At 44.5% G+C, this 20,494-nt stretch overlaps 1 protein-coding gene across 2 annotated transcripts in view; it reads left to right on the top strand.

Moving 5' to 3' along the window:
• FBLN5 (fibulin 5) overlaps window positions 1-20,494 on the top strand; it is a 79,837-nt gene that overhangs the window by 36,659 nt on the left and 22,684 nt on the right. For both annotated transcript variants that reach the window (XM_007094954.3, XM_007094953.3), the window contains one exon: window positions 19,163-19,285. In XM_007094954.3, coding sequence (XP_007095016.1) covers window positions 19,163-19,285 — 123 coding nt within the window. The remainder of the gene's footprint in view (window positions 1-19,162; window positions 19,286-20,494) is intronic.

Raw genomic sequence — 20,494 nt, 5'->3', positions numbered from 1 at the left:
CAAGGAAAATTCTTATCTCATTGAATCCCTGAAAGTAATTAGGCATGATACCCCCATTTAGGAAATGGCAAAATGGATGTTAAACCTAGTTAGTGGTGAGAGTTTTTGAGTTCCTGATCTGTACTTTTTGTTCTATACACCGACCGTCTCCACCTCATTTAAAAAAAAAATGTTTATTTATTTTTGAGAGAGAGAGAGAGAGAGAGCTCTTCCCAAGCAGGCTCCTCACTGCCAGAGCCTAATGCTCGAACTCACGAACGATGAGATCTTATTCTGAGCCGAAATCAAGAGTTGGAAGCTTAACTGACTGAGCCACCCAGGCACTCTATATCCACCTCATTTTTATTCCTTAAAACAACAGACAGGTAACACCTTGGACTTAGCTAAGAGAATATAAGTAGATAAAAACATTTGAGTGAATTCTGCTTGTAAAAGGGCGTTTGAAGACAAAGAGTGAAAAGTACATATCCATTCTACACTAGTCAATATATATTGGTTAAATGAATGAATGAATGAATGAATGTACATTCCTTGTTTTGATGAGTACATTTTCTCCTTTTAAAAATCTTTAAAAAATTTTTTTAAAACTTAATTTTTTTCACTTTCTCCTTTTTGAATCAATACCGCTTTGGTGTATGAAGGTGAAGAGAGTGAATCATTACTTTCTCTGTCTTCCTAAGCTTTTGAGAAGCCTTTTGAAGATGCTTATTAAACAGGTCTTGAAAGAAATGTAGAGGGAAATATTAGAACACTCTTATTTTGGAGTAAATCTTAGGAAAGATGGCAATATTTATAGATTATAACAAGATTCACGTATTGCAGCAACACTCACATATGACAACTGTGTTCATATACTGTAACAATGGCTGTGCATTGTAATAACGTTTATATATTGTAATAGACACTTGACATGGGGTTGACCAGAAAGCCAATAACTCAGTTGTGCTCCCCATACTTTTTAAGTGGCACCAGGTGAGAGGCCCTTCCTCATTCAGGTCACCCTCTTACCTTGAGTTTTCTCCCTCCTTTGTAATAGTCTGGTCTACAAAGTCCTTGTCCTTATTTTGCATGCAGAGGCAAGTTGTGGGCATCTCCTAGCCTTGTTTATGTCTTTTCCTCTTGTGTCCTCCAGAGGGCCTCCTTAGCTCTGCATAGGTAAGAGGTGTTGACAGTGAGTGATGACCATGGGAAACTCATCTGGAGCATAGAGGATTCAGATTCATCAGCCTTTCCAGATAGAAGAGACCTCAGATCTCACTTTTCAGAGGCTGAGAAAGACTTACCTGAAGGATACCATTGAGCTATGGAAGGTTCTGGACTAGAACCTGGCTTTTGATCCTTCTTTTCCCTTCCTTTTAGGAGGTAGACTCCTTCCCCATCTTCCCTTTCTTCCTCTTCCTACTTCTTGACACAAAGCTGTAACAGTTAACCTTGACCCAGGGCCATTCCTATGCTGGGCACTGATTTAAAGGCTTTCTTTGCGTGGGATCCTCACAAAACCCCAGGAGTTGTGTACCATGGGAAAAGCCAGGAAACCAAGGCTTTTGGGGGCTAGAAGCAAACAGAAAAACAAACAAAAATACTTGTTTAGAACCACACAGCCAAAAACAATGGGGCAGCAGGATTTGAAAGGGATCTAACCCTAAAGCCTGTATCCCCACCAAGCTGTGCTTTCCTTTGAACTGGGTTACTAGAGGTCTGAGATGCACGATGTAACAGTCTTGTTCCTGCTTCCCTGCCTCCCTCCTTATCTCGTCTACATTTCCATCTTTCTCACTCTAGACCCTTTCTCGGGATTCTCTGCTCCCTTGCAGGGAGACTCAAGTCTCCATTCTGTTGTGGAGAAGAGGGCTCCAGAGCAGATGTGGGCTCTTGGGGATGAGGGTTAAGCTGCTCAGGAAACTGCCATGTGCTTCTTCGCTGAGATTTTATTTCACATCACAGTAGACTATGTCTTTGGGTAGAAACAACTCATAAAATTTAGAATGAAATCCAGTGAATAAATATGCTTTGATTTATAGGTATTAACTTTTTCACTGAGGCTAAAACATATAACACGAAATTTACCATCTGAAACATTTTTGAGTGTACGCTTCAAGTGGTAAGTTTAATTCACCTTGTTGTGATATAGTCCCCAGAACTTTTACATCTTGCAAAACAGAAGCTCTGTACCCATTAAAAATGAACTACCCATTACATTCCCCTCTCCTCCCAGCCAGCCTCTGGCAACCACCCTTCTATTTTCTGTTTCTGGGAGTTTGACTACTCTAGATATCTCAGAAGTGGAATCATTCAACATTTGTCTTTTTTGTAACTGGCCTTTTTTTTCACTTAGTGTAATGTCCTTAAGTTTCATCCATGTTATAGCAGGTGTTGGAATTTCTTTCCTTTTTAAAGCTGAATAATATTCCATTGTGTATATATGCCACATTTTGCTTATCCATTCATCAGTGGACATCCGGGTTGCTTCCCCCCCTTGGCTATTGTAAATAATGCTACTATGAACATGAGTGTGCGAATATCTCCTCATGACCTTGCTCTCAATTCTTTTGTATATATACCCAAACACGTAATTGCTGGATCATATGTAATTCTATGTTTAATTTTTTGAGGACCTACCATACTGCTTTCCATACTGTCTGCACCATTTTACATTCCCACCAGTAGTGCACAAGGGGCCGGATTCTCTACATCCTCACCAACACCTGCTATTTCCTTTTCCTCCCTCCTTCCCCCTTCCCTTCCTTCCTTCCTTCCTTCCTTCCTTCCTTCCTTCCTTCCTTCCTCCCTCCCTCCCTCCCTCCCTTCCCAATCAGTGTAATGTGAGCAACTAGTTTTTAAATGAATATTCTGTGCCAGGCACTATGTTTAGAGTAGGGGGCTGCAAAGTTCAATACAGTGTGGGTCCTGCTTTTGAGCCACTTGGTCTTGTGTTTGAACTAGTCCAGTGTTTCTGCAAGTGTGAATACTTGTGCCAGCATCAGCTGGGATGCCTGTTAAAATTACTGACTCCTGGGACTCTCTCTAGACTTCTTGAGTCAAGAGTTCTATTGGCTTTTAAAAACAAGACTCACAGGTGTTCCTAATGCACACCATTGAGCTAATAGTTAATCTAGCTGCACATTAAAATCTGTCTTGGACCTCCCCAGGGGTTGTGAGTTATCTGGTCTGGGGTGGGCTTCTATAATATATTTTAAAGTTTATTTATTTATTTTGAGAGATAGAGCGAGCGAGAGAGAGAGAGAGAGAGAGAGAGGCAGAGAGGGAGAGGGGGAGAGAGAATCCCAAGCTGTTAGTGCACAGCCCTATGTGGGGCTTGAGCTCATGACCCGTGAGATTATGACCTGAGCCAAAATCAAGATTCGGACATTTAACTGTCTGAGCCACCCAGGTGCCCCTTTTCTATAATATATTTTAGAGCTTCCAGGTGATAAAAATGTACAGTCCAGGTAGAGAAATATTGGCTTAGATGATTCCTAAATTCTAATTGTAATATTTTTGGCAGCATTTTTTGGTTCAGCAAATACTGACTTTTTTTTGTCTATGCGAGCCTGCAGGTCAGCCAGGGTGTGAGGGTTGAGAGCAGTCTGGGCTCAAATACAAAGGCTCGAGTTGTGTCCTGAACCATCTGTACTTACTACCAGGATAACCTTAGGGAAGTTCCCAGACCATGAGACGGTGGCATCATGGAAGAAAGTCTTTAAGGAAGAAGAGGGGGGTTGACTGTGCCAAATAAGGCTGAGAAGTAGCGAAGGATGAAGACGAAGCCATTGGATTTGACATTGTGGGAGTCATCGGTGACCTTGGTGAGAGAGTCCGTAGTGGGATTAAAAAGCTGGAAGTCTGATGGGAGTCTCTCTTAGAGAGAGGGTGGGAGGTGGGGAGCAGAGCAGTGATTGCAGACAGCTTCTAGGAAGTCTGTGGTAGGGGGCACAGAGAAATGTGGTGGCCCCAGGAAGTTACATTAGGCCATTTATTTTTATTGTTTTTTTATTAGAGTTTCCTTCACTACTGCTACTAAGTCTAATGAAAAAAGCATTTACCAACCATTTAGAAACAGGGACCACAGTTTTTTAGGCTCACCTTATTGTGCGTGTGTGTGTGTGTGTGTGTGTGTGTGCCTGTGTGTTTAATACGGAAGTCAAATTGTTCTGTTTAAGCTAACTCAGAGAGCTCATCAAAACATAAAACTTAATGGGGGCGCCTGGGTGTCTCAGTCGATTAAGCGTCTGACTCTTGATTTCGGCTCAGGTCATGATCTTACAGCTCGTGATTTTGAGCCCCCTGTTGGGCTCTGTGTTGTCAGCACAGAGCCCGCTTGGGATTCTGTCTCTCCCTCTCTCTCTGTCCTTCCCCTGATCTCATGTGCACTTTCTTTCTTTCTTTCTCTCTCTCTCTCAAAAAAAATTTTTTTTTAATCCATAAAACTTAATGGCTAAGTTTTGCAGAACTACAAGGGCTAGGACTTTCATAGCAGTCAATTGAGAGCCACAAGTACCCACATGTGGGAGAGGACAGCTGTGTTTTCATTCTTCCACTCTTGTTTTTCCTTCCTCATTGTCTCTTCACTTTTTTCTTTTATTTTCCCCTTTCCAGTTCTTTCTGCTCCCATTTCTTCCTCCTCCTGCAGCATCCTTAGCATGGCATGTGACCCTTTTACAAGTGGACCCTTGTCCCTCATCCCCCTGCACTCTCTGAGCTCACCCATTTTAACTGCTCTTGGCTCCCTGACTGTGCTGTGCCTCTCGTGCCTCTGTACCTTTGCACACACCGTTCCTCGCTTACTTTTTTAAAGTTTTCATTGAGGTGTAATTGACATATAACATTATATTAGTTTCAGGTGTACAACGTAATGATGTTGTATTTGTGTATCCTGTGACATGATCACCACAAGTAGTCTGCTTTCCCTCTGTCACAGTTACATAGTATGCAGTGCAATATTATTGACTATAGTCACCATGCCCTACATTATGTCCCCATGACTTGTATATTTTATGACTGGAAGTTTGTCCTTCTTGATCTGCTTCTCTCATTTCATCCACCCTCCAGCCTCCCTCTCCTCTGGCATCCACTAGTCTGTTCTTTGTATCTATGTGTTTTGTATTGTTTGTTTACTTGTTTTGTTTTTTAGATTCCACATGTAAGTGAAGTCATGTTTGCCTTTCTTTGTCTGACTTATTTTACCTAGCGTAATACCCTCAAAGTCCATTCATGTTGTCACAAATGGCAAGATTTCATTCTTTTTCATGGCTGAGTAGTATTCCTGCGTATGTGCACATGTGTGTGTGTGTGTGTGTGTGTGTGTGTGTGTGTGTACCTTAACTTTCTTATCCATTCATCCACTGATGGATACTTGGATTGTTTCCCTATCTTGGCTATTGTAAATAATGATACCATGAACAGAGGGTTGCAAATATCTTTTTGAATTAGCGTTTTCATTTTCTTTGGATAAATACCCAGAAGTAGACAAGGTTCATATGTTAGCTCTATTTTTAATTTTTTGAGGAGACTCCATCTTATCTTCTGCAGTGGCTGCACCAGTTTGCACTCCCACCCACAATGCACCAGGGTTCTTTTTTTCCCCACATCCTCACCAACACTTGTTATTTCTTGTCTTTTTGATAATAACCATTCTGACAGGTGATATCTCATTGTGGTTTTGATTTGCATTTCCCTGATGATTAGTGACGTTGAGCACCTTTTCATCTTCTGTATATCTTCTTTGGAAAAATGTCTATTCAGATCCTCTGCCCATTTAAAAAAAAATCAGATTGTTTATTTGCTTTTTTTTTTTATTACTGAGCTGTATGAGCTCTTTATATATTTTGGGTATTAACCCCTTATTGGATATATGATTTGCAAATATCTTCTCTCATTCAGTAGATTGCTTTTTTTTTAATTTTTAAAAAATTTTGTTGATGGTTTTCCTTGTTGTGCAGAAGCGTCTTTAAAAAATATTTTTATGTTTATTATTTATTTTTGAGAGAGAGAGAGAGACAGAGTGCAAACAGGGGAGGAGCAGGGGAGGAGCAGAGAGAAAGAGAGACACAGAATCTGAAGCAGGCTCCAGGCTCTGAGCTGTCAGCACAGAGCCTGACAGGGGGCAAAAACTCACAAACTGCGAGATCATGACCTGAGCTGAAGTCAGATGCTTAACTGACTGAGCCACCCAGCCGCCCCAGTGCAGAAGCTTTTTTGTTTGTATAACTCATTTTTTAATTTTTGCTTTTGTTGTCATTGCCTTTAGAATCAGATCCAAAAAAAAAAAAAAAATCACCAAGAACAATGTCAAGGAGCTTACCATCTATGTTTTCTTTTAGGAGTTTATAGTTTCTGGTCTTATATTCAAGCCTTTGATTTCTTTTGAGTTAATTTTTGTGTATAGTGTCACATAGTGATCCAGTTTCTTTCTTTTCCTTTTTTCTTTCTGCATGTAACTGTCCAGTTTTCCCAATGCCATTTATGGAAGAGACTGTCCTTTCCCTGTTTTCCTCCTTTGTCATAAACTAAATGACCATATACATATGGGTTTTTTTCTGGGTTTTCTGTTCTGTTCCACTGATCTGTATGTCTTTTTTTATACCAATACCTTGTCATTTTGATTACTATAACTTTGTAATGTAGTTTTAAACCAGGGAGTGTGATGCCTCCAGCTTTGTTTTTCTTTCTCAAATTGCATTGTCTATTCAGGATCTTTTGTGGTTCCACACAAATTTTAAGATTGTTTGTTTTATTTCTGTGAAAAATGCTATTAGGATATTGATAGGGATTACTCTGAATCTATAGATTGCTTTGGGGGATATGGAAATTTTAACCATATTAATTCTTCAAATCAATGAGCATGGAATATCTTTTCATTTATTTGTGTCTTCTTCAATCTCTTCCATCAGTGTCATGTAGTTTTCAGTGTGCATGTCTTTTATCTCCTTGGTTAAATTTATTCCCAGTTATTTTATTCTTTGGAATGAAATTGTAAGTGGGATTGTTTTCTTAATTTCTCTTTCTGGTAGTTTGTTGTTAGTGTATTAAAATACAACAGATTTGTGTATACTGATAGTGTGTTCTGAAGCCTTACTGCATTTGTTTATTGGTTGTAGTAGTTTTTTCATGTGTGAAGTCTTTAGGGTTTTCTATACATAAAACCATGTTGTCTACAAATAGTGACAATTTTACTTTTTATTTTGCCATTTGGATGCATTTTATTTCTTTTTCTTGCCTAATTGCTTTGGCTAGGGCTTCTAATGCTATGTTGAATAAAAGCAGCAAAAGTGGGCATCTTTGTCTTGTTCCTGATCTCAGAAAAAAAGCATTCAGCTCTTCACCATCGAGTGTGATATTTTACGTGGGTTTGTCAAAAATGGCTTTTACTATGTTTATTATGTCACGTTCCCTCTATACCTGCGCTGTTGAGAGCTTTTATCATAATGAATGTTGAATTTTGTCAAATGCTTTTTCTGCATCTAGTGATATACCATATGATTTTTGTATTTCGTTTTGTTAATGTGGTGTGTCACACTGATTAATTTGCAAATGTTGAACCATCTTTGCATCCCTTGAATAAACCCTATATGATCATGGTGTATGATCTTTTTAATGTATTGTTGAATTCAATTTGTTAATATTTTGTTGAGAAGTTTTACATCTATGTTCATTAGGATTATTGGCCTGTAGTAATCTTTTCTGTGGTGTTCTTTTCTGGGTTTCGTATCAGGGTAATTCTGGCCTTATAAAATGAGTTTGGAAGTGTTCCCTCCTCTTCAATTTTTTGGAAGAGTTTGAGAAGGATAGGTATTAAATCTTCTTTGAATGTCTGGTAGAATTTACCAGTGAAGTCATCCTGACTTTGTTTGTCAGGAGGTTTTGGATTACTGATTCAAACTCCTTGTTAGTATCAGTCTATCCAGATTTTCTATTTCTTCATGATTCAGTCCTGGAAGACCGCATGTTTCTAGGAATTTATCCATTTTTTCTAGTTGTCCAACTTGTTGATGTATCATTTTTTATAGTAGTTTCTTATGACCTTTTGTATTTCTTTGGTATCAGTTGTAACTTCCCCTCTTTCATTTCTGATTTTATTTATTTGAGTCCTCTCTCTCTTCTTAGTGAGTCTATCTAAAGGTTTCTCACTTTTGTTTGTCTTTTCAAAGAATCAACTTTTAGTTTCTTTTTTTTAGTACCATTTCTTTCTGCCCTGACCTTTATTATTTCCTTCATACTACTAGCTTTGGGCTTTGTTTGCTTCCCTTTTTGTAGTTCCTTTAGGTTTATTGGAGAAGGGGAACTCCAGGCCAGTGTGCATCCACCCCTGGGTTTAGTGGGATGGGGCCATAACGGAGCCCACCTACTTTTTTGGGCTAATTCCTATTCATTTGTATTAGGGTACAAGCTAGGCTGCTATAACAAAAAGACCTTCAACATACTAGTCTAGATAAGAGAGAATTTATATCTTCCCACATGGTATAGTCCAGAGGCAGGTGGTTCAGGGATGGTAGAGTGTCTTGGCCAAACTCAACATGTGGTTCTTACTTCTGGATCCAATGTGGCTGCTCTAGCCCTCACCATCACACCTACATCCCAGAGGGAGGAGAGAAGTGACAAAGGGACCCCACGCTCATTATTCGAAAGCGTGACTCAGAAGTTGTTACACATATTTTTATTTATGTTTCACTGGCCAGAGTTTAGTCCCATAGTCACATTTCACTGTAAGGGAAGCTGAAAAATACAGTCTTTAGTTGGGAGAATGGATATCGGAGGACAGTATCCAATTGTGGCAACCTCTGCCACATCATCTGTCTAGATCCACCCAGATATCTTCTGTTCCAGGAAGCCTGTTCCTCCTGGACAGGACCCCATTCATTGCTCTAGCTATGAAACCGACCATACTGAGTTGGAATTATCTGCTCCCTTGACTATTCCCTACTAGACTGTAAGCATATGTGACCCATGTCATTTATCTTTGAATCCCTAGTACCTATAGCAGTACTGGCTCGTGGTGAATGTATGTGGCATAAACGAATCCTGTTTAGCTTTTTATTGACCCTGGGACTTGGGCACTGTGCTCTTTGTGGGGAGGTGCTAAAGTGGTCTGGCAAGTAAGTTAGTTGGTTGGCCCCACATGTAGTTCCTTCATCTCATTGCCTTCCACACTAAAGCAATCCAGAATCTGCTAGTGACCACAGAAGGGTGGATGTAAAAGGATAGCCCCTATCCCATTGGCTAAGTAAACAAGCAATCCTGAAAAGTGTTCAATTAGTTCAAATATTTATTTTAGTCTCAAGTGATATAATTCAGCTCTTACCAAGGCCAAAGGGTGGTGGGAAACAGGTGTGGCTACTTCAGGTCTGTGCTTTTTGAGGTGGGGCCCTCCTTTCCAGACTCTCAGGATATGTGGCCCCCCTCAGCCAGGAGACGGCACCCCTACCATACTCTCCCCTATGGTCACCTCTTCTTCTTCTTCCTGTGCCCTAAGGTTTCACTTCCTCTTGACTTGTAACCTTAACAGTTATTCTCTGATGTGCTGGGCTTGTCTGTTAGAGATGGGGAACCAGGTGGAGGGGTGGGGGCAGGAGAGGAGACATAGTGGGTTGCTCCCAGGATGACATGTCCATATTCTTAATCACCTATTGGCCTATTGCTTGTAATTTGTTATGTTGAAGGAGCCATCTATTACTTCCCTCCCTTGTCCTGGGGTTCCAGGAATAGATGTGTGTGAAGGAACCATTTCTCTGCATCATCGTCCAGTGTCAAGACCTGCCCTCACCTCCCAGATTTGGGACACTCCCAGTTATATGTTCTCATAGCCTTCTGCAATGCCCTCCACACATCTGTTTCTGTTCAGTGTCAGTCTTCCCCATTAGCCGGCAAGCACTAGGAGGGCAGGGGTAGTGGCCCCATTTCAGAGATAAGAAAGCAAATGTCAGAAGCTGTAGCAGGGTTCCTGACCTCAGGTGTGGGGAACAAAACACGTGCAGATTTCGTTATCGTGTTCTGAACATGACCTGGCAGGGAATGTGTGTTGCTGACGACAGACTCATTCCTTGGGGTGAGTTTGCACACCTGGGTATTCTCATAGGCAGCCAGGCTGAGGATTTTTGTCCCAAGCCTGAAAAATGGATAGGATTTCCTGGTTGTCCCCTAAGAGCTTGGTGCCCATTTTCAGGCCAGAATGAAGGTGTATCTTTTCCCTTCTCTGGTGTTCCTCCTTCTTGTGATGGTTAAAAATAAACTTTGTCCTTGACCGGACATCCAGCTCTCTAAGAGGAAAGAGGAAATGTAACTTACTCCATTGGGCCAAGTGCATGGTGTGTCAAAGCCTTTAGAGGTGGAGAACGCTCTCAAATCAGCCCTGGGCAAAGACTGGGATGGGAATAAAGCCCCAGGCACTACAGGCTGAGGCCTAAGGCTCTGCCGGAGTTGAAGCTGGATGCCAGATATCCTTCAACCCGTGGGAATGAGACACAAGTCACCAGAGGAATGGATGGTGGAACTGGTTTCCTCTGATGCCCTGTGGTCTAACTGACTTTCCCCTCTTGCTTTCAGGAAACTCTACGTAGACGAAGTACCTTCACTCAAATAGAATTCATTTCCATACTTTCCATCATGCTAGGCACTGTGTTGGGAGCTTAAGATACAGATGTGAATAAGACCCAGTTCTGACTTTCAAGAAGCTCGTGGTTTAGTGGAGGGAGCTGGGCCATACACAGCTAACTATGTAATACAATATGAAGTGCTTTAAAGCTAGATGTTCTTAGCACATGTTTGAGATTGAAAGTAGGCTTCATGTGCTATGTTGCTGAGGTGCCAAAAGAAAGCTCTGACGTTTCTCAGGAGGCGATATAAAATTTTGAGGAGTATAGCCACATGATCATTTTTGTGTCTTGGATGGTTCTGGAGGTTGTATTTAGCTTGCTGTCGAGGGGGAGAGACTGGAAGCCTGCAGACTAGTAATGAAGTTATTTCGATCATTCAGAGAAAAGACAGTGAAGCCTTGAAGTGTTTGAGGTGACATAAAGAAAGAGGAGAATTCGAAAGATTTCCAGAAGGAGAATTGTGTGAGAATAGGGAGTTAGGGAAAGATTGTAGGGATGCTTGAGGTTTCTAGCCCAGGATACTAGAAAACAGTGATGCCCTTAACTGAGACAGCATTGGAAGAGGTTCAGGGACAAGGAGATCATGGACTGTGACACTGAGGGTGACAAGGAAGTCAGGGGCAGTGGGGCAGGAGTAGGCTCAGAGGGGACAAGGAGGAGGAGACTGTGGGAGGACACAATGGAGATTTTAAGATTTAAGAGCTGTGATTCCTAGACAGTGGAAAAGGGATGGTCTGCATTGGAGGAAAGACACCGTCCTTTCTTCCTCTCCTTTTTTTTATTTTTGAGAAAGAGAAAGAGAGAGACAGAGCATGAGTGGCGGAGGGGCAGAGAGAGAGGGAGACACAGAATCCGAAGCAGGCTCCAGGTTCCGAGCTGTCAGCACGGAGCCCCACGCGGGGCTCAAACTCATGAACTGTGAGATCATGACCTGAGCGAAGTCGGGCGCTCAACCGACTGAACCACCCAGGTCCCCCACCGTCTTTTGTTCTAACTGGCATCTTTTGCACTTTTTGTCATCGCTTTAGGGGCACTATTTCTAAGAACTTAGTTAATATTCAGAAAATTGAGTTTACTCCTAGGAAATCACGCACCCCCGGCAAACTGAAGCGGGGAAGAACTTTGGAAGGCGCACAGTGCTTTCGCCCAAGGCATCGCAGCAGTAGGCACTCCAGCACTTACAGGGTGGAATTGAATCATGGATGTTTCTGTACACCAGGAAAGCATCCTGCCTGGCTTAGACTGTGCTACGAACTTGTTTAATAAGACTCTAAAAATCACAGTACTATAGTAATCCGCAGGGTTGATCTTAGAGAAATATCCAGCGAGGAATTGTTGGCTTGATATTTGAACACTTAAATTCTCTCCTAGCCTCTCTTGAACAGCCTCTTAAACTCTGAAGCAGGTTGCACGGATACAGAACGAAGCGCCCTGGGCCAGCAGCAGCATTGGCATTGCCTGGTTGCATGTTAGAAATGCAGAATCTACCAAACTGGAACCTGCATGTTAGCAAGGTCCTCTCTGACTCGTATGCACATCAAAGTATGTGAAGTGTCGGTCTGGTGTGGCCAGTTCCAGACGTGGTTTTGCATTGGAATCACATAGCTTACTTTAAACAGCTTTCCAAGCCTCAACCCCAGGCATTCTGATCGAGTCAGGTGATTCTCTTGGGTAGCTAGGTTTGGGAACTGCTGGCTTGCACAGGTTCAAAAGTCCTTCTCTGTTGATGGACAAATGGCACGAATTTTAGTCTGTGGAGATCTAGTTTGGGCGCCCTGTTTGTTTGGTTTACAGTCATGGTAATAACTAAAGCCTCATGCCCTTTAAAAAAAAAATACCACGTCTAGGCTGGTAGTAAGCAGTCTTGGCTCCTTACCGTCAGGACAGTTTGATGCATGGCACTCAAGAAGGAAGATATGTGTCATCCCTTCCTTGGTCCCTGCCCCCCACAACTGCAGTGACCATTCATACGTTGGCAAAAGGTGAATGGGCTTGGCCAATTCACTGCCCATTTTGAAAGCAGCTAAAGTCAGCTGATGTTTTCCAAGCACTCTGATGAAAATAATTACCCAAGACCAAACAATATGATCTCCATTAGTTGCATAGTTGTTTTTTTTTTTTTTTTTCTGTAGAAGGTCAGAGCTAGAAGGGGCCTTCCAGAACTCTCCTCCCAGCTCTCACTTTATGGGTAGAAAAATAGAATCCACAGAGAAGTTGAAACCTGCCTTCTAGCTGGTTTCATCCAAGAGGAAAGGATTTTTTGTCGTTTAGAAAAACGGAGCACATATTTGTTGCCTAATTAGAGGCGCCATACGAGCAAGCTTTGTATTCTAAGCTTAATATCAAGCATTGGGAAAAGTGCCGTAAACACAGAGAGATCTGGTTCCTAACTATTGCCCAGGACCCATAAGACACATGGAGTGCAGATGTCCTTGGATTTCAACAAGCGAGTTCTCAAACGCTGAGGTCTTTAATTAAGCAGGTGTTTGGGAAGTAGGTCCTGTGTAGCTTCCAGCCTTGGCTGGGCTTGTCTTGCTGAAAAATGGCACTGACCCAGCCCAGCAGCAGGCCTGAAACTGGCTTCAATCGGAGGCGTAGGAATGTGCCATTGTTATTTTCTTTCTTATCAAGCCCCATTAGCTTGAGCAAGGAAGGAACAAAAATGGGCTGGGAAAACATGTTGTTTCACTGGGTAAAAATTTACTACCCAGGAAATGATTTTGCCGTTTCCAAAAAAGGCCTTTGAAAAGGTGTAGTCTTCCAAACTCTTTTGGACGATTTCTCCCAGTGTCACCCAGTGAGAATGTTTCCTTTTGGCTGATGGCCGTTCTCACACAAGAACAGAGACATTCCTCTGTGGTTGTGTACACAGGTTCACAAGGATGACCCATTGCTTGTCCACAGTATTGGAGAACAGAAGACATAGAAAGAAGGAAGAGTCGTAGATGGTGTAGAGATTGGTCATAGTTAGCTGTGGAATTCAGCAAGACACAAATACCCCTAGGCTGCTGGACGTCTGCGATTATGGAGTCATAGATGGACCCACAGATGCCAAAGTGCAGAGGTGGAAGCTGAGACCCCATGAAGGAATGTACCCTACCTTTTTTCACTCTTGTCCCAATCGCCTGCCATGTGTCTACCAGGGAGAGGTCCCCGGCTCTGGCTATGGTTGAACCATTGGACTAATCATGTCTTACTGAGCCCTAGTGCTGTCATCTTGGTGTCTTTGGTGGATCCCAGAACAAAGCCTGTGGAGGCAGGAGCCATGCTTCCCCGCTGTCTTTCACAGTTGTTAGAAATAGCGCCTCACTTAGGAAACTAAAATTTCCTGGGCACCTGCTATGTGCCAGCCAGTGGTGATAGGACCTGTGCACAAATACTGTATTTAGCAGAACACCTGAGGATGTGAGAGACTAATGAACTCGCTCAGTAATACTTAGTTATCGAGTGCAGGAGCCTGGATTTACATCCAGCTCTGCCTCCCCCCGAAGTTATTTTTTTTACCCATTAGCCCTTTCTGGGGAGGTCTCGGCCCTTCGGTCTTTTTTCCTCTTCGGCTTTAGTGCGGGCAGAATGGCTTAGGAAATGTTCTCCCCGTGGGCATGGATGAATCGTTGGGTTTTGTTTTGTTTTGTCTTCCAGTTTTTTAAAAGACCTTTAATTTCAATTAGAACACGTACCATGAACACAGTTTAAGTATTTTCCCTTTAACTTTTAGGAATAAATGTGGAAATGTAATAAATATACAACAATAAATAGCTGGCATACATAGGCATATTATTTAATGTTTTTAATGTTTATTTACTTTTGAGAAAGAGTTGGGGTGGGGCGGGGAGACACAGAATCCCAAGCAGGCTCCAGGCTCTGAGCTGTCAGCACAGAGCCTGGCGTGGGGCTCGAACCCACGAACTGTGAGACCATGGCCTGAGCTGAAGTCGGACGCTTAACTGACCGAGCCACCCAGATGCTCCCATATGCATAGTATTTGTACACAAACCGATTTATTACACAATTTATGGCAGTACATTTAGCCTGTTATGCCTGCCTTTAGATCTCTTTATATAATAACCTGCGAGTTAACACTAAGAGTTGTGGTTCCTCCTCCTGGTGTTTCTTGAGTCAGCCTGAAGGAGCGCATTCGTTTTGTCATTTGGGTCGTCTGCCAGTGGTCTTCTGATGTCTTGAGGTCAGTTTCTCCATCCGCTTCCTCCATTCTACTTGGCAGACATCCTTTATTCACACTGTCTCAGCACACCTGCCCACGTGAAGCTGTCTGTCTGGCCGGGGACGTGGGACATAGTTGGCCATATGAAGTCCTCAGTGAGTGTCCCTAATATGCGGGCCTCTGTCCTAAGGCCTGGGAGCCCAGTCCAGCCTGCAGCCTCCTGAGAGGGGGTCAAGGGGGTGACTGACTTTGGTGACTTTCCCAAGTGAGCAGTTGTTTCAGATTGAGGATGTGTTCATTGAAGGCCACTCCGGGGATGTCGGAAGGAAGAGGCGACGGCTCGGACAAAGCTGCCCGGGTCAGCGGAGCTGTGCCACTCACTGCAGAGGGCAGTTGCTTCCCGGGCAGGTACAGTTCTGGGCTTCAAACTGCCGCCAGGTTCTGGAGAGGTGAGCGAGCTCTCTCCTCCAGTGGCTGGGGCGCAGGCTGCCTGGACAGTGGTGGACGTTGCCCCGCCTGGGGAGGGACGAGTCACGGTTGATCTGGTGGAATCCTCCTGGTGCCCAGGCAGCTGACCGGGCCACAGCTCCCAGGAGTGAGGCAGAGAGTGCACAGAGGCCTCTAAGCAGAGTCTCCTTCCGGGAACGACGGGGCTAGAGGGCTCTACTCAAGGCCAGCTCTCCCAAATAGCCTGGAGGTTTGGGAGGACACACACACACACACACACACACACAGCCACAGCAGAAAAAAAGAATGAATGAGTGAATGAGTGCAAGATGGCTGAATGGACCCGGCGTTCTTTCTTAGGAGTCTCTTCCTGAATATCACACAGGAAAGGAAATAGCAGGCATGATTTGCATCCGCGGATAACGACACTTTACTCAGGTTGCTGTAACTTGTACTTTTCCACTGATGCAGAAAAGGAAGCTTTGCCAAAGAATGTCCTTGGAGTGGTTCAACGTATTTTTCCTTCTGTTATTTAAGTCAAATGTATTTAATGTAAGCAATTCAGCTGTGAGCTGGAATGTGTGATGAGTCTTTCAGCCTCGGGTGGAACCTCACAGCGAGAACATTCTAGTTTCTGCTCCACCAGGTGTATAAACCGATGGTGGTTTTCGGTGGGGTCGATCGCTGATTGCCTTTAAAGTCCACACACCGAAATGGTCTTATCGGCCGCTGGCTGGGGAAACTTGTCGGGGCTTAAAGGCATTGATGTTCATTATTCGTGTGTTCGTTCATTCATTCACCAGATAATTACTGAACATTTACTATGGACACGGCATTACACCAGGTATGTTCTGAGCGTATAAAGACAAGACACACCCTCCAAGAGCTCCAGGGATTTATAGGGTTCTCGAAAAGACGTAGGTATTGACAATCCACTCAGTGAGCGAGTGAAAGTTGAAAATACAGTTTTTCGAACGTACATCAACAGAAGTGGACCATCACGAAGTTAATTCTTTAACCCAGTAAAAGTGGTGGAGTTGCTTTTTTTTTTTCCTTTTTTTTTTTTTTTTTTTTTTTGTTAAGACAATGAACTTTAAAGAGGTAGTTTCAGGCCAACATAGCTGCAGATGCCCGTGTACGTGCCTGCACATGCGCGCGCCTGTGCGCGTTCAGGTGCCGCGTGCCCTTCTGAGCCGTCTGGTCCCCCGGGGAGTGTTCGGCTTCTCTCTGCGGGGAGTCTGGCGGCCCATTGTGTGCGTCGCGAGCCGCACAAACACAGAGTCTTGGGAACTTGCTACCACCAAGTCTAATGGCTCTTCTCCCCTTGGGTCTCGCTCACCCTTTAATCCCCTCAAGGCAGGAAAAAGAGCGCAGAATTCCTAAGGCGATGTTGTTCCCAGGGTACAATTGCCATCCATCACTCCTCGCCAGAGAAATGTAAATATGCACTGGCCGATAGCGGCATTATTTATTATCATAGTCTTCGATACGGATTTGAGCAGGGGTGGCTGCTCGCCAAGCATTATTCGCTGGTTTCCCTGGGAGGCTTTGCTGGGTGGGCAGAGCTGGGGGTGGAAGGGAGGCCAAGGGCAGAGGCATGAGCTCCTGCAGCCAAGAACGGCTGGGTTTTTGCCACGGAGGCTGCACATCGTCAACGTGTTGGGGTGGAGTGGAGGCGGCCACCACCTTGGAACCAGGTTCTTGGAGGCCGTGGCGTTCAGCGGCCTGAAGCCTGAATCCACGTGATGCCCAGACACCTGGCGGGCTGGGGCAGGGTGGGGATCGATTGGTGTCATTGGGGTTGATTTGTCGCAGGTGAGTGGTAGATTACGGTGGTGTCGCTTGACCCCGAGAAACTGTTGCCTACCTGGCGGAAGGTGTCACTGAGTCACTCGTGCCCACTTTCCGCGCTTGTGGCCGGCAAAGCTCTGTCCTACACAAAACCCTGTCCTCAAGGAATTCACACTTTGGGGCCCTAGGCGCCCCCCACAGTCTGCAGTCTGCAATGTCAAGAAGCAGCCAGTTTTCCTCTCCCCAGCCCTTTTTCCTCTTCCAAGTCTGCCAGCTCCCTTCTGAACCTGCCTGGGCCTGGGTAGTGTGACCGCTGCCATAGCTGCATAGAGGGATTTGGAGTCAGGTGGGAAGGGAGCTGGGCTCAGCTCTTGGCTTGGTACTTATCTGCTCTATCAGTGCAATTTTCCCATCTGTGAGATGGGCGTCATGAGGCCCCCTCATAGGGCGATGGTGAGAATAAATATGGTAGCGTATGTGAGGTGTCATATCTGCACATAATACACGCAGACTACACACTCACACGACATATACAGACTACATTTGCCTTCTACGTATGTACATGACGTACACGCGTGACCCACGCCGACTACATGTGCACACGACATACGTAACATATGTATACCACATATGCACACCGCACGTGCTCGGTGAGTACCTTTTAATATTATTTCCAACCGTGCGTGGTCCCTTTGGAGGAGGCAAGGGAAGATGCGGATGAGCAGACCCCAAGTGCAGTAATAAGGGAAGCAAACGGAAGGTGCCCTGCGAAGGTACAGACAGGGAGGGGAGGTTGACCGAGGAGAGGGGTTGGTGCTGGGCCAGGCGGATCCAGGGCGCTCGGTGGATCCTGTGCCGGGAATGAACAGATGAATGTTTAGGGAAAGTGTCCTTCTCCAGATCCAAGTGAGAGTGTGGCGTCGGGAACGCTCCCCCCTAAAGTGCAGCGCGGGGACAAAGGGCAGGAGGATTTGTTGCAGTTATGACAGTTTTGAGTGCTGAGTGTGTACGTCGGAGGTCTTGAGGGATGTGACCGTGGATGTAGTTTGCTCTCTAGGCTCTGAAGCTCTCGATTAAGGAGAAGGGGCTGACTGCCCACTGCCAGACGGACAGCCATGGGCACGTAGCCACGCAGGGAACTCCAGTGCTGAGCCGAAGGCAGCAAGAGATCAGTCCCAGGAGCTCTGGAGGGGAGGGAAGGCCGGAAGCCTCCATGAAGCTTCGTGAAGGTGCAGGAGCCCCAGGCTGAAGGATTTTCGTGGATAGGTACAATCAAGTGGTTCCACTACTAGCTTCTTTTGACAGGAGATGTTTGTTTTTCTTCTGTTCTCAGAGGTGTTTCTCACGCAGGTACACAACAGACCCCTGTTTAACACATGCATGAATAAGCCCAAGACAAAATGTGTTTCTTTTTTCTTTATTGATTTAAAAAAAAGGGTTTTTTTAGTGTTTATTTTTCAGAGAGATAGAGAGAGAGACAGAGTATAAGCGGGGGAGGAGCAGAGAGAGAGGGAGACACAGAAGCAGAAGCAGGCTCCAGGCTCTGAACTGTCAGCACAGAGTCCAGCGTGGGGCTCAAACTCACATACCCTGAGTTCATGCCCTGAGCTGAAGTCAGCTGCTCAACTGAAAAATAAAATAAATGTTTTATTTATTTTTGAGAGAGTGCAAGTGGGGAGGGGTGGGGAGAGGGGGACAGAGGATCGGAAATGGGCTCTGCACGGACAGGCTGACAGCAGCAAGCCCGATGTGGGGCTTGAAGTCACAAACGGCGAGATCATGACCTGAGCCAAAGTTGGATGCTCAACCGAATGAGCCACCCAGGTGCCCCAGACAAAATGTGTTTCCAAATCAAGTAATGGTTATTATCAAGGTGACCTGCTTTCAGAAAGTGATGGGACAGGATGTCAGAAGAGTCCCCAAGGATGTGTGGTCTCTTCTTGGCTATTTTCTTTCGTGGATTTCTGGGGAGAAGACTAGGTCTACTCCCTCCAAAAGGGTCAGCGTCTCCTAATGGTATCCATCAGGGAGGTGCATCCTTTCCTTGGATGTAACTCATGGACATTATCACCTTCTTCCCAGAAGGACAAGCAAGCAGCTGGCAACTCTGGTGGCTCTAGAGCTCTGGATAAATGTAGGTGACATTCTTTGGAATATGTCTGTGTTACAGATGTGGACGAGTGTGCAACGGATTCTCACCAGTGCAATCCTACCCAGATTTGCATCAACACCGAAGGAGGGTATACCTGCTCCTGCACCGATGGCTATTGGCTTCTGGAAGGCCAGTGCTTAGGTAACAGCTCTCTGGGGCTCACAGAGACTCTTGGAAGTGAATGGTTGCCAGGGGTACTGTGAAATGGGGGCCTAACTGGGTGGTCCACGGACAGTGGGATTTTCTTGGGGCGGGAGAGGTAGAAGGCTATTCAGCTCGCGTGTAGCACTGCCCGTTCAAACCAGTTGTGATCATCATGGTCAAATGCCATTATCAGAGTTTTTGACTGTAATGTTTAAGGGCTCGTATTCATTTTACCTAGACCTGCCTCCTGCCTTCAGGAAGTTTGTGGAAGTGAGGGTTATTCTATTTTAGTCAGAAATCCTGCTAAGGGAAGGGAACACTTCTTAGTCACAGAAATGTTCCAGGTCTCAAATGTGGCTCGGTAGATTCTAACACCCCCTCCCAATACCCACCCCACAAGTTGTGGTCTTTTTACTCTTAAGGACTCAGTCGTCACCAATTGAGAATTTTGTCCCTTGCCATTGGCATCTGCTCTATGATCTCTCTGTTTATTTTTACTGGAGGGTGATTTTCTTTTCTTCCGCTCTGGTTTTTTGGTTTAGCCAAGTGAATGAATTCATAGCAATCTCTAGCTGTCACTTCAATTTCTATTTCTAGGGTGTGATTTCTATGCTGTGTTTTCTTGGAAAAGCCCTACCAGTTTAAGTTCTCTAAGACACTGTTCTGTTGCCCAAAAGTCAGTCCTGGAGGAGCTGAGAAGCAAATCCAAACAACATCATGGAAACAAAAAAAAAGAAGAGGGTTCTTTTTTTCCAAGACTCTCTTGATTAAGACTTGAGTGTTGGTCTGCTCTAGAGCTCTGCAGCATCTTTGGGGCCGATAAGCCAGACTGGACTTGGCTTGTTCTCTTTTCCAGCCATGCACCAAAACGCTGGCAGCACATGGCATTTGTGAATATGAGGGTCGCTGTGCGTTTTAACCAACCTCAGCTATTCTGGAAAATTTGATGCCACTGATTTGAACATAAGCAGATCAGTGTGAGTGAGTTATTTGTACAGGAACTTAATATGTCGACTCTCAGAGCTGGAAGGGATGTTAGATATTATGTCATCCAACTTTTATAGAGTTGGAAACTGAGACTCAAAGAGGGGGAACATTTTGAACAAGGCGAGCTGGGTCTAAAATCTGGCTCCTCTCAGGCCAGTTTTTTCCATCACAAGGGGGCGCTGGAGAGGCCCAGGTGATGGGAACACAAGCCTCGTCCTA

Source organism: Panthera tigris, chromosome B3 (genome assembly GCF_018350195.1).
Source record: "Panthera tigris isolate Pti1 chromosome B3, P.tigris_Pti1_mat1.1, whole genome shotgun sequence".
Lineage (NCBI taxonomy): Eukaryota > Metazoa > Chordata > Mammalia > Carnivora > Felidae > Panthera > Panthera tigris.
This window is presented reverse-complemented; position numbering and strand designations above follow the sequence as displayed.